This window comes from Macrobrachium rosenbergii, chromosome 7 (assembly GCF_040412425.1).
Source record: "Macrobrachium rosenbergii isolate ZJJX-2024 chromosome 7, ASM4041242v1, whole genome shotgun sequence".
In the NCBI taxonomy this organism is placed as follows: domain Eukaryota; kingdom Metazoa; phylum Arthropoda; class Malacostraca; order Decapoda; family Palaemonidae; genus Macrobrachium; species Macrobrachium rosenbergii.
Window position 1 is genome coordinate 19,227,305 of NC_089747.1, and position 15,196 is coordinate 19,242,500.

The 15,196-nt window shown below is 35.8% G+C and overlaps 1 protein-coding gene across 1 annotated transcript in view; it reads left to right on the forward strand.

Annotated features, from left to right (window-relative positions):
- The window catches only part of LOC136840213 (protein sax-3-like), a 679,674-nt gene that overhangs the window by 430,223 nt on the left and 234,255 nt on the right, over positions 1–15,196 (forward strand). The window contains exon 2 of the mRNA XM_067106754.1: positions 10,365–10,485. Within this exon, the coding sequence (XP_066962855.1) occupies positions 10,365–10,485 (121 nt within the window). The remainder of the gene's footprint in view (positions 1–10,364; positions 10,486–15,196) is intronic.

Consider the following 15,196-nt stretch of genomic DNA (forward strand, 5'->3'; position numbering starts at 1 on the left):
AGAACCTAATATCAGACTCTTAAAACAATAATGAAAATTATGGTAAATGAGTAATCAGAGTCCCTCATGGAGGTGACCAAACATAAAATAAGATAGAACATTTTCCATACTAAAACCAATATGGCCCTGTGAAAACCTTACGACTGATATGGAAAAGTTAGATTCAATGATTTTCAAACGGGTTTGAGAAAGTGTTGAATAATTAAGTAGCAGTGGAAATACGGGACTTGATCAGTTACCTTTTCTGGTAAATAGCTTTGCTGATATTTCACAAGGAAATGTTAAATTCAAAGAACACTGTCAAGTACTGCAATTTGAAAGGAGAAACATTTAATCTTTCTCATGATACTGATAAGAACTTTTGTTCTTGTGAATTTTCAGATTTCATGACCTCATTTATCAGTGGTTATAAGAACATGGCAGTATACTGTCAATGTTACTGTAGCTTCTTAAATAGCTCATTTGATGTTGAGTTACGTCTGCACTGATCTACTTTGAGCTACCTGGTTGGTTTGGAAGACTAGAACTCCCAAATATACATTCCAGCACAACCTGAAAAATAAAGATGTCTCTAGTTGATGTAACTCGACCCATTTGCCTATAATTTGTTTTCCCTTCTGCGCAGATTAGAGCGCTCTTGTTTCCATAAAATTTTTTAGAAGCCAAATGTTGCTATGTAGCAAGATTGGTAAATGGTGTTTGTAAATTAGTCCGGTTTCCAGTTGAACCTGCTTTTTTATATACATACGTACAATATATATATTATATATATATATATATATATATATATATATATATATATATGTTGTATGTATATATGTATAAACAGGCACTGAACGTCCTTCGTGTTTATTTAGATAATTTCATGGATTCGAAATATATTTTGCTGTAAAAATCTCCACAAAAACTAAAAAAGCAACACAAACTTGCATTTTTTGTAAGATACAAGAAAATGGTACTGAGAACTGCCGAAAACCTATTCACTTTCCATTATCGATGGAGATAAAGGTAAACCAAGAAGGAATCACCTTGAGGTCCTTACTAAGACCAGAAGCTTCAGCTCTATTTAAGATAGTGTAGTAACTCTGTATGTAAAAAGTAGTTCTTGCTCGCTTATTGATTCTTTTGTTGTATCTTTCTGGTCCGTTAGAGAGTGCATAGCAACCTAATGGTCTTTAGCTTGTCCTATAAGAATGCGTTCAGTAATAATGGCCAATTATTCTCGTTGATCAGTTCAAGCCTTTGCGTTGAGTCGAAACTAGCTTAAAAAAAAAGTTTTGAAGAAATATGATTTGTTGTTTTTATTTTACAACTTTGTAAAATCGTTAAAACAAAAAGATGAACTTCAGGTTCCGAGGGAAATAAATGCCAGAAAGACGAAAGGTAACTCCCAGTTACGAGTTGCCCCCACCTTTTTTTTTTTTTTATTCCTTTATTGTATCTGTAGAGATCAAAGATGCCTTTCCTTTGCCTCCTATCAGATGCACGATGCCTCCTCTGTAAAGTAAAGAGGAGGGAGGGAGAGGAACGATAAGGAGGGAGGCAAAAGAATAAGGAGTCGGAAGAGGGGACGGTGAAGAACGAGGACCTGGAAAAGGGATGGAGGTCCAAGGAATGAGGAGAGTATGTGTCCCACTGCCTTTCACATTCTTGTTCCCCTCTCGAAAGTAGCCCATCTACAGCCTATCTTCTCCTTGCTTATATGCAGATGGGTAGAGAGGCCTCTTCATTGATTCATCGTTTTCCGGTTTGTTTCTGTTTCTGCGGTTAGACGGACGTCGATCTCAAGATAGACAAACGTGGATGTTACATGTATTGATTATCGAGCTCTGTACGTTCATTTATTTGTTTGTTTATTTAGGTACTTATTTGATTATTTATGTAAACTTTTATGTCATTCACAAAAGTCTTGCGGTCCCATGGACATTTCTAGTGACTTTTATAAAAAGTGAATTATGTTTATTCAGGTATTTTTTGACTATTTATGTAATCTTTTATGTAATTCTACAAAGTCTTGCGATCCCATGAACATTTCTAGTGACTTTTATAAAAAAGTGAACTTATGTGAAGTTTACCCTGAACAGGTCTTAGACATTGCTACTGTGAGGAGATATCATATATCTGAAAAGGGTTTCCTTTGATATTTTATCCTGCTGGGAATATGCCTGATGATCATGAGTCATGAAAAATTCATATGTTATTACCATTTACAGGATGGAAGATGAAAAATATAGCAGATGAGAAATACAGTCTTATTTTTACGAAATTCTTTGTTCATATAGTCATTTCCATTTTGACAATTTTGCCATCGATTAGGCACCATTGTTCACATAACCATTAATCTCAGTTGCACTTATCTATAATCTATCTTTGTGAAGTTAGACTTAAGTAGAAGTCTCAGATATACCAAGGAGATTTACCTCCCTGTCATTGTTTGCGCTACTAATCTTAATCTCACTTATATATATTCAAACGGAGTCAGCTTATATAACCAGTAATCTCAATTACATTAAGAGGTTTACTATCCTTGTCATTGTTTACTTGAACAACACTGTCAGTTGCACCTATTTTTATTCCATCCTCGTTCAAGTAATTAAACGAAATGTGTCAAGAATATAAATTGGAAGAGGGAACTGTATGGCAAAAGGATGTCATTTTGTTGGTCTTGATTTGTTTGGGGAGGATTCGTAGTGTTACCTTTTCCCTTGAGAGGAAGTGCGGACAACGCCAGGCATGATGGCAGTACCAACGACCTTCAGATACAACCAATTAAGAAAGTTGTTTCGATATACCCCCAAGAGACCTTGAGAGAGAGAGAGAAACGCGTTATCCTAGAGAGAGAGAGAGAGAGAGAGAGAGAGAGAGAGAGAGAGAGAGAGAGAGAGAGAGAGAGCAGCCTCCATTAAGTTGGATTGTAATGATCTAAGGTATAACTACTCTGGGCAAATCATGTACGAAAATCCGTGAAATGAACTAATACAGTATTGTTGATACATCCAAATTTAACAATCACATATTGTACTTTTGGCATTGTTTCAGAAGCAGCGTCTCTTTCTAAATGTGTTTATATATATAAACATATATAAAGCCTTTGGAAGAGAACTGGGAATGTGTCCCTTTCGTTACCCGAAATCTTATTTCTCTCCTTACTATTTTCGTGTGTGAGTACAAGAATGACTTCAAGTATTTATCCAACGTTAATGATGTTTAAGGAGGCTCGTCATCCGATTTACATATCATTAAAGAAAGATCCGCGATCTGTGATTTGTGTCAATATTTATTAGTCCCGGGCTGGGTGTAGTAATCTGAAAGGACTGAATTTACTAGAATCTGTCATTTCTTCTTGTCAGACCGTTCGTTTTAAATAACCTTTTAGGTCAGTAAGCAAATAGCAGTTAGTATGTCTGATGTGAGTTTTCTTTTTCTTTTATAGACACCTTTTAAGTTCCAACCCTTATCAATTTGTTTATTGTTCATTTTTATTATATACTGAATCGATGGTAAACGAACGGGATGTATAAGATCAATTTTCCTCCAAGGATCTGGAATTCGTCATTTTTTTACCGTAAGTGCCCCGTAGGCGGAGGAGGGGGCCGATAGTGCCATCAGATCAGTGCACCACGTGGTGCACTGTAGGCATTACTTAAGGTTCTTTGCAGCGTCCCTTCGGCCCCTAGCTACTACCTCTTTCATTCCTACTACTGTTACCTCCGTTCATATTCCCTTTCTTCCATCTGACTTTCCACCCTCACTAACAATTGTTTCCTAGTGCAACTGCGATGTTTTCCTCCTGTTACACCTTTCAAGCCTTCTTACTGTCAATTTCCCTTTCAGTGCTGAATGACCTCATAGGTCCCAGCGCTTGGCCTTTGGACAAAATTTTATATTCTATTCTTAACCGTGAGTGGTTGGGTTAAGATGTCACCCTTCTGTTTTCAAACAGGGACCAGCCTTGTTAACAAGATACCCAACGCCCCCTTGTACGTATAGATGGCGCGTCTGAGCGAACGACCTTTTTATGTTCACTAGTGGTCACCTATTCATGAACTAGCCAGCCCCAGTGTTGCTTAAGCTCTCTGGTCTAAAGTATGTTTTGCACTTGTTTAAAAATTTCCCTGTTACTCAATGATCTCTGTTTATTTAGGGTGTTTTTAGTTTTGAATGAACGTTCCCTGCCTACGTCGTCAACTCGTAAACAAAGATCAAAAGGGCTTTTGGATTTCCAGTTGTCAAGGAAACTGAAAAAAAGCATTCATATGAAAAAGGCATTTTTCCTTCAGCAGATAAACATAGACTTTAATTTGCAATGTTTACTAAAAATTCTAACTTATGACGATGCCTTTTTATTCAGTATATCTGTCATATGATGACTTTATGCCCTATGTATTGCCCGACGTGGCAGGAAATACAGCAAATGATAAACGTGTGGGGCAGACCCACTTGCAAATTATGTATTTTTTTTTTTTTTTTTTGTGCTTTGCCTCCAGTTGAAAGTAAAATACTGAAATTTTCTTTCCATTCTACTGAAAAAAATTCCACGTTGGCTAATGATTGTGCCCCGTCGTGGGTAACTTAATCATTCGCGAGTCTAGATTAGGTACCTAATGGTTTATTAATTCATAATAAAAGTATTTTATACCCGGAGTCTTTCAATCAGGAGGGATTCTAATTATCTTAATGAGCGTTATAATTAAGAAAATATTAATTACGCATTCATCATTTTCCTCATGCGATAAAGTATTTTCTTTCGGAAGCCTCTTTATTTTCTCATTTTTTACCGCCTCCCAGTTAAGGCGATTGAGGTTCTTTACCGCCATGGTAATTTATCATTAGAGGGTCGAGTTTTTGTTTTCTTTTTTTTTTTTTTTTTTATTCCTCTTTATCCATTTTATTTGAGGTTGAAAGAAGGCAGAGACTTATTTTCTGCAACCTTAGAAGGTTAGTCTTTATTGCTTTCCTCTTATTCTTTTGCAAATTATATTTCTCTGTCTCTTCGTATTCCTTTTATCTCATGAACTTATTTTTATGTTCTGTCTTTTGCACTTCCTTCTCGTCTTTTTCCACGTGGATGCGTTGTGTTGTCAGAGAAAATCTTTTAGCAATGAAAAAACATCCCGCATCTCTGAAGGAAAAAGTTAATGAAAGAGGATTCTCTCCTCCGCTTCCGTTCCAAGTTTTAAAGTAATTAAAAAGAAAAAGAAAAGAAATAGAAAAAGAATGAAAACGACGAGTTGCGAAGTTTGGTGCCAATTTTACCTCGCGTCTCTGTGAGAAAGAGAGTCAGGCGTCCTTGCACTTTAGCGTTCCTGTGTCATATTTATATTTTTTATTCTGTTAATGTTCTGTTTAAAGAATAATTAAAATTTCGTTTCAAAGGTGCTTTTATGTTTGCTTTTAACCTTCCTGAAAAGTTGGTACAGAACCGCTTATGTCTTCTGTTATTTTGATGCTTACTGATTTTGGCTTAATTTTAGAGATCATATTAAAAATATGATTACATTAAAATTATTATTAGGCATGTAATATACCGTTTTTCTACTCTTAACATTCAGTCTTGCACTGTACACCAATTGTATTTACAGGTAATTTCATAAACGCTGCATGGTTACCAATTACACCCCCAAACAAGTAAAAAGTTCGCCAAAGTTTCTTCGGCGCAATCAAGTATTACGTACAGCCGTTACAGCGTATAATCAAAGCCACCGAAAATAGATCTATCTTTCTGTGGTCTCGGTAGGCTATAATGTTGTATGAGCCGCATCCCATGAAACTTTACCCACGACCCGTTGGTGGTCTGTCGTATATCGTTGCCAGACGCACGACTGTGGCTAACTTTAACCTTTAATCAAATAAAAACTACTGAGGCTAGAGGGCTGCAATTTGGTATGTTTTGATGATTGGAGGGTGGATGATCAACATACTAATTTGCAGCCCTCTAGCCTCAGTAGTTGTTAAGATCTGAGGGCCGACAAATAGTTTTCAGCATCACCAGGCAACGTTATGTTTGTCACTTCCATGGCCTCATAGCCTCACTTATGACGTCAATACACTATATTATTGCGCACTCGCATTTAACACCTTTCGGTGTTTAATGCGAGATTATCCTGATTGACGTATGACTTTATAGTCAGTGACAAGATTTTTTACTGGAGGTTTCATACGGCATTCAGCATTCTCGACCTAATAGAATGTCCCCCCTCTCTCTCTCTCTCTCTCTGTTGAATGCGAATGAACTGGTATAGGTAGAAGTTCTGGCAATGAAATTTTAGTTATGAAGGGTTCAAAGAGATATAAAGCTGTTGTAAAATAACATGGGTGAAAGATGGCTTAGCGTGTTTGAGGTTGTTTGACAACGCATAGGGCCAAAGTTTGGTAAAAGGTGCATAATTCGGTAGCCCTGGTAGAAATAATGTGAGGGATGTAGAAAAGGTGGTGGTTAGATGGACTATTAGCTGTACTGGAATGTAAGGGCTTTAACATTCAGAATCACAAGAACGCTTGCATGATAAGAGGTGAGTGGTACAGTGCGTTTAAGTGGTTGACCAGCTGTGAGCTTTCTGAAGTGAGTATAAGAAATGACTGATGGCGTGGAAGTTTTTCCACTGGGGTGTATTTGGGATTCATCAGTCAGAGGATAAATGTGGTAGTGTCTGACCTTGTTTTCACCTTTCGGAGAGTTCCTTCCCCTGACCTGTTAGGGGAACGGTATATCGTTGAATATAATAATATATGTGTGTGTATATATATGTATATATATATATATATATATATATATATATATATATATATATACATATACATACATACATACATACCAATGAGCAAGGGACAGGAATCCCTTGGATACGGACATCAAACGGGAAGGCGGACGGGAATGCTCTGAATAGTCATTTGATTACATGTTTATTCCCAACGTTTCATAATCGATGATTACATCATCAGGGGTTCTAGAATTAAAAAACAAAAAGCATTGACAATAAAAATTACAGAAAAAATATACAAAGGCAAAGTCAAAACAAAAACGACAGTCGACTTAAAAGGGAAATTTTACACAAGGGACACCGAGGAACTGGAAGAACACTGAGAAATTAATTAAAACAAATAGAATATGTAAAAGACAAGTAAAAAAATATATTTGAAATATTTATATTTTTATTTTAAAACGCTAAAATTTAAAATCACATTAAGAAAATAAATATATAAAAGTGACTAAGGGTATGGAGCCAACCTGTCAGTACGACACAAGTACAGAAAATGAGGTGTTCGAAAGAAAAACAAAACAACAAAAACATTATTATTACGACATTATATATATATATATATATATATGTGTGTGTGTGTGTGTGTGTGTGTGTGTGTGTGTGTGTTTGTGTATAAATTCAGTTTCATGCAAGAGGGAGTGGCTTCCAAGTTACATTGAGTTCACCAGCTTATCGTTCTCCATTCTTTCCAAATGTCCAAACCATCTGAAAACACTGGTCCATCCTTTTTTTTACCACATTTTCTACAAATCTCCAAATATCATACTTTTTCTGTTCATCGTGCATCACTCTAAATCACAAATAAACCATCTCAGTCTTTTTCCTTTCATTGAAAATTTAACATCCACATTTCGCTTCCATACATGAGAGTTGGCTCAGTAATATTCATACATTCCAGCCTTCTTTTCCATAGAAACTGTAAGTCTCCTCTTAATCATTTCTGTACATACTCATGCACTGGTAACTTCGTTACATCCCTGTTCTGTAACTCACCTGTTTTGTTACTCTCCACTTATATTCACTTCCATGTACCCATAGGAATTAACCAAGTCCACTTACACTGTCCAAATTAACAATCGTTGCTTCATCTTCCTGGTTTATATATATATATATATATATATATATATATATATATATATATATATATATATATATATATATATATATATATGTATATATGTATATATACTGTATATGTGTGTGTGTGTAAACAATCTGTGAAAGGTATCATTGAAACTTTCATTAAAAATTCATTTTTTTTATGCATTCATACCCTCCGGAAGCAAGTTTTTTTATGAGATCTAAATCATGTTCATCATCAACATTGTTTTAGTTTCACTAAATACTGACTAAGGAGTCAGAACCGAAGAAAAGTGTGTTTTTCAGTTACCGGCAAGACTAACTCAGGATTCGGTAATGGACGCTAATAAGATGATCCAGTAGAATTGATTTTTGTCTATCACATTACTTTGTTCTAGATCAGTGTAGTTAAATAACGCATCATTCATACATTTTTATCTAATGCATGCCCTTCAGTCATTTTAGAGAATGAAAATAATTGTAAGCCTAAGTAAATATGTATATTATGAAGAAAAATGTCTCGTCTGAGACAAATGTATAAGTGTTTAAAGCGAAAATTGGCTGAATTTTGTATCTTTAATTATTGGCCGAAAAAAAGTTAAGTATACCTTAGTTTTACCAGACCACTGAGCTGATTAACAGCTCTCCTAGGGCTGGCCCGAAGGATTAGACTTATTTTACGTGGCTAAGGACCAACTGGTTACTTAGCAACGGGACCTACAGCTTATTGTGAATCCGAACCACATTATAGCGAGAAATGAATTTCTATCACTAGAAATAAATTCCTCTAACTCTTCATCAGCCGGCCGGAGACTCGAACTCGGGCCTAGCGAGTGCTAGGCCACAGCTCTACCGACTCGCCCAAAGAAGAGCAATTATTGGCCGAAACCTAGAGAGGACGTCCTTAGGAAAAATGATAAGGAAAAGTTTTATTTCCAAATCTTGGGATAGTGAACTTGTTACATGTTGTTTATATAAGACGAGTAATATTATTTTGCTCTCCTTTTCCAGGAATTGCTTGCTTTTATATAGTCTGTATTTACTGTAAATAGTCTGTATATAAATAATATTAGAACTGAATCTGTTAATTTCACTATTTATATAAATAATAAAATGAAAAGGTTTAGTGAAATTTCCAGACTTTATTCCTGTTCATGAATAGACTGTCCTTAACCAAACCTTCTTTGTTGGTAGGGCAGATTCCGGAGGTCCACGCAAGGACCTCTCCTTAGTCATGCCACACTTAAGGGCTGCCCTAGGGCGAGGCCTGTGTTGCCATAATGCTGGCTTAATTTAAACCAACCACCACCAACCCTTATCCGAGATATCAGTATATGTAAATATGTATTTTGTAACTGCACGCTAGACCCCCAAAGATTTGTAATCAGCGAAAACATTCGCTTATTAAAACACTTTTTCTCTGTTGTTCACCAAAATGCATAGGTAATTCCGACATTTGATATTCATCAGCAGTAAATAAAATGAAAGCTATTACATTACCTGCTGTGACCTATGGTATCGATGTGAAAGGGGCGAATCACTGAATGCGAGAGCGCTAATTAATATTTACCCTGTTGGGCAGTCCATTGTTACTAATGATTTACAGATATGGTAACATCAGATTTCGAATTCACTTGAACCGGAAATCCCCCTTTTTCTGTCACAATTTTTTTTTATAAATAGTTTTTTTCGAGGATAGAAACAACTGCAGATAAATTCATACCTTAATGGCCACTGACAAAAAGCGGCGTTTGAATCGTCACTGATGGAAAATAATGCTGGAATATCGGCTTTTTGTGCTTCAAATTGTGACAGCATCCGCATACGCTCACGTAAACACGCGCACGCGCGCGTACACACACACACACACACACACACACACACACTCACACATATATATATGTATAACTGAATCACGAAAATATGGAACGTGATGAATATATAAATAAAGGCAATGCCACGAGGGATATTAAAAAAAAAAGTAAGTCGAAAGGCTTAGCACTACTCCGTCGTTTCTCTTTCGTTCGTGGCATTACCTTATTTACACACATACACACACACACACACACACACACACACACACACACACACACATATATATATATATATATATATATATATATATATATATATATATATATATATATAACATTCATGTGTGTGTGCTCTCTCGTTTTCAAGTTTTGGCTATGATTAGGATGGATTCTCTCAGCTACTTGATAGTTTTAGTTTCAAATACTGCATTGAATGGGATTTCAGTAATATATATGCATTGCAAATCATTTTAAGAACCATGTATTATTCAAAAGAATTATGATTTCATTGGAACAGATATTAGTAAAGATATATATGAATGCTGTTGTGTTCTGAAATTGTGTACAGGTTATGAGTATATGTAATATTGAGAAATTCAGTAGTATTTTATAATCCGCTGATTGTAATCAGCAGTTATCGTTAATTCTAACTCCCAAATGAAATGAGAAATTCGTAATTTATTCAAAAAATTTTTTCCCTTTATTCCAGGAGGATATGGAGTACCGAGAATCATCGAGCACCCAGAATCTCTTGTCGTGGCGAAGGGCGACCCTGCCACTTTGAATTGCAAAGCGCAGGGGAACCCATACCCCAAGATTACTTGGTTCAGGTGAGTGTGAACTTTCTTCACTTCTTGAACTCAAAGCTTTTTTTTGTGATTTTTCAAAATTAACATTCTGTTATGCATTGAGTCATGACGTATGCAGCCATTGAAGTCTTACATTCCTTAAGGCCCCAGCAAAACTGGATATACACAATCACTGCAGCGTTAGTATGGAAGCCTGGAATGTTAACTTTTTCGGGGATGCTTGTCATCCTGATGATACACACAGCCTACACTCTTTGTGTTGAAATTTATAGGGAAGACTTAAAATTTTAAATAACCATTAGAGATTAAATAAAAATCAGAGTTTATCTAATAATTTATTTACAATAAAACTTGCCCCACCATTAAAATTTAAGAGTAAAGAGAATAGCACTTTACGAATTACTCAAATGGCAATTTATGATGGCTGCTGTCGATAGATTCTGACGACTTGCAAACGAGCAACTTCCAGAGACCTATTGGCCTATCAGGAAGTAGGATGTAATCCCATTTGCTAATCTTTCCTAATTTAACACCTCCAATGCGTCTATAATCAAAAGGTAAACAGTTGTTAATGACTTAAATATGAGGTTAGAAAATAGAAGTAGGCTCTTACTCTTACTCAAAAGAAAAACAAAAAGAGAGAACCATTGAACAACATAGTTTTGTCATTAAGAATAATAAAATTAAATTATTTCTAGACAATGCAAAGGATTTATTATTTTAATGGGTAGCGAGAAGGCCTATTTTCGTGAAGGAAAATAATGGGAGGCTACATGGGCGTGAGACGTTACACCAACAAAACCGACCCACCTGGTAACTTTTCCCATGTGGCATAGACGAAATGCTGTCTTGGTGAAAGATGACAAATTCACGATCCTGCTACTCCAAGATGGTAAGAGAGGCATGATTCCAACCGGCAAACCTTCTAAAGGTTCATTTCTTGAGGAGTCTTCATCTATCCAACAATAAAAGTAAGCTTGGCAAGAATTGCCAAAGTTCCGCTGAAATACACTTTGTCCACGTTGAAAATTTTGAGAATACTGCTCCTCTGTCGAGAGCTCAGTGAAGAAGACTGGCTATCTGTTGAGAGCTTGAAGACTTTCACGGTTGAGTGTTGGAAGAAGACTGGCAGAATACTCGAAGAATACTACTTTTCCCAAGAACGTTGATGAACAGTTCAACTTCTGAAACGAGTGTTCAAGGAGTATTCACTTGTTCTTAAGTGAAGTCGAAACTTGGGAATATGGAAACAATTTTTAGGTCATTTTGCTTTGTAACGTATAAAGGAAAACAAATAAAGGTTTAAAATCTGAAATGTTCTAATTTACACGCCACATTTTATTGATCTTAATAACAAAAACCATAAAACAAATTTTACCACAAAAAAAAGGTCCATACAAGCAAATTACGACTTAAAAAATGTACAATACGTGTTATGTACTTATTACATAAAATGGAAAAGATTTTCCAAAGGGAAATTTTTCCATACTCTTTGCTACATTGTCAGGGCTCCGTGACAGCAAATCAGGCTACACAGTATGTTATTTCATTGGTTAACAAAAAAAATTATAAGGAAACTCAGATATTTTGGGGAAACTGATAACCTTTTGGTTGAGGATCCAGTGCCACTACCATTGCCGTAGTATGAACTCAGAATTTTGCACAGATATGACATTACTATGATTCACATTTTGTTGTTTATTTTATGTAACACTGCTGTCACTGTGTCGATAAATCACAGCACACACCCGTTTCAGTGAAGTCTTACTGATATTTTTATGTTTCCATCTCGCCACCCACTTCCAGTTTCAGTCAACCAGAATCAGCGTCGTGGCCACTGTGAAAGCTACTTACCTGAGGCAATGAAATTCCGCAACAAATACCTTTCTCCCCTTATTTCCCAAAGAGGCATGCTGGATTTTGACGGAAAAAATTACACCTTACCATGAAATCAAAGTTCAAGAGCTATTAATTTCAGTGTGATGACTTGGGTGGACATACCTAGACATTTTTTTTTGGAGAATTACCAACAGTAGGACCAACATCGTATTCATTTTTTTCTTACAAAACTTCTTGAAGTAGCAAATGAGTGTGATGTAAACGTTTTTCAGTTCAAGATTTTCAGCTAAGGAAACCTAAGATTTTGTGCGGAAACCTATGACCCGCAAGGCCTGAGCCTGTTGGTTTTAGAGTTGTCTGAATACGCTCATCTCCGTTTCTGTTCAAAAAGAAAATCGGCTGTCTCACTATTTTGCTTAACCTACCAAATTCAGAGCTGTTCATGGGTAGAACATCAAAGCTCGTGTGCAAGCCAGTAATGTTTATTTCTGTTGTGTTGTCTATCAGAACGGGATGAGCATAATAAGTGGGGACAGTTGCACGGGTAATGTAAAAATTATTTAACTAAATTCAATTAATTATTTTGTAAAATTTTCTACATAAATTCTGTCTTTTTATTTAACTATTTCTCGGTGCTTTTTAAAGATTTGCATTGTATATGAGAAGAATAAATTAATTTCTTATCCTAATTCATTTAATCTCTTAGTTCATTTGTGACAAAGATGCTTTCATGATATTCCTGGATTTTTATTATTATTATTATTATTATTATTATTATTATTATTATTATTATTATTATTATTATTATTATTATTATTATTAGCGCTATATCGAAACGAAGCCTTCCTGCGTGTAGGCTTCAGAAGTCCACATATTCGCTGAGAATATTCGCTGAGAACCCTTCCTTTGTTTAATTAGACAGCTTCTTTACTTGATATGTCTCAGGAAATTTTCAGTGGCTGTTGACGTTACGTGATGTCACGCGAAGAGGGAACAATAGTGTCTCAGAATATAAGAGGTTGGCCATAAGTGTCCCCCTGTTGAATACAATGAGACGCTTCCAAATTCACTCGAGATGTTTATGGGGCGATGCTGATTTTACTGTAATTGTTAGTGACATTCAGCCTCAGCAACAAATGTTATACACAATACATACCTACATTCTGTATATATACATATATATATATATATATATATATATATATATATATATATATATATATATATATATATATATATATATATATAATATATATACATATATATATATTATATTATATTATATTGTTAATATGCCTGTGCACATATCATATACATACACACATATCATATACATGCATGTGTGTGTGTGTTTAACAGATAAATATACTTATCATATAAAATTCTTTACGGGCGAAAGTTATACCTAAAGGTCACGTGAATCCGATATGAACGGGTTCTTTGTGGCTTAGTATTTGAAAATATAAAGATGCCAAGTGCTAATGAAAAACTAACACACACATGTGTGTGTATGTATTATATATACATATATGTATATATACACACTATATATACATATATATATTATATAATTTTTTAAACAATGTGTCTGTGGTACCCGTAGTCTTGCGAGAGTTCCGAATTCGGTGGGGAAGAAAAATACTGAAGACCAGTTTCCTGACAAAAGATTTTGTGCCCCATTGATCTAAGGAATGATTATGTACCTGGTGGTCAGTTGACAGTAGTGATCGTGGAGTTTATTGGTCGCTGATGAGCGAAATTGCAAGAAACAGTTATTGCACTTGCACACAAGGCCCCGCAAACCAAATATACGAACGTGTGACCAGGAGCAAAGACTCTCTCCTTCCGCATGTATCCTGCAACGAAAGGCAGACAGTATCCTCTATTGAGTTCTTTTCTGGATCCTGTGTGGACCTATAATATAGCAGGTGTGCCAGCGAGCTCCTGTGTAAACAGGGTGAAGAAGGGCATGGGCATGGGGATAGCACCTCAATCCAGAAATACTACGCCACCAGAAACCCGGAAAGCAAACACTTTCTGGAGTCTTTGATAATACACGGTATCAGTGAATATATATGTGTGTGTGTATATAAATAACTATTTACATTTATAGTTAGTTTCTTTTCATATTCACAAATTAAACCATGTATATAATTTATATATCACTTATACCGCATACTCGTCTTCCCTGAGGTGCGAAAAAGTATTAGATTTCTGGCTACCTGGAAGTACAGTACCTTTAAAATAATAGATTGATATCGTTTGTGTGTATATAGTGACTGACCTTCTATACCCCGAAGGAAAATTTGAGAAAGATAAAGGGAGCGAGAACGCAAAAACATATCGTCGGATATTAGAGAGAATCAGCTTTAGTTATTGTTGCTTCGCATTACCGAGAAAGAGAAGGAAAGGAGAGACGAGAGAAAGATGCAAAGATTACGGATACGAGAATGAGCTAGCTAAAACGAGCGCACTAATTCTGACGTACCTTTCAATCACATAATCCAACGAGAGAGAGAGAGAGAGAGAGGAACTACGTCAAGTTACTTAAAATTAGATGAACAAACTTTTGCAGATCGTTATGACTATTAAAGGCTCTAAATTTTCTATAGAAATCTGAAGGGCGAACAGAAAAGTTCTCATATTAAATGCCAAACTTGTCTCGGAGATTTGTCGGAAAGTTTGTCATTCCAAATGTCAAATCAATCAGCGTTTAATAAATGGTGAAGTTATGAAGTACACGGCAAACTCTCTCTCTCTCTCTCTCTCTCTCTCTCTCTCTCTCTCTCTCAGCGCAATCACTTTTGATTGGATATAATGTCGTCGTCTTTCCGCCTCTCCCTCTTTGTTTCTCAGCGGAATCATTTTTCATCAGGTATAATGTCACCGTCTG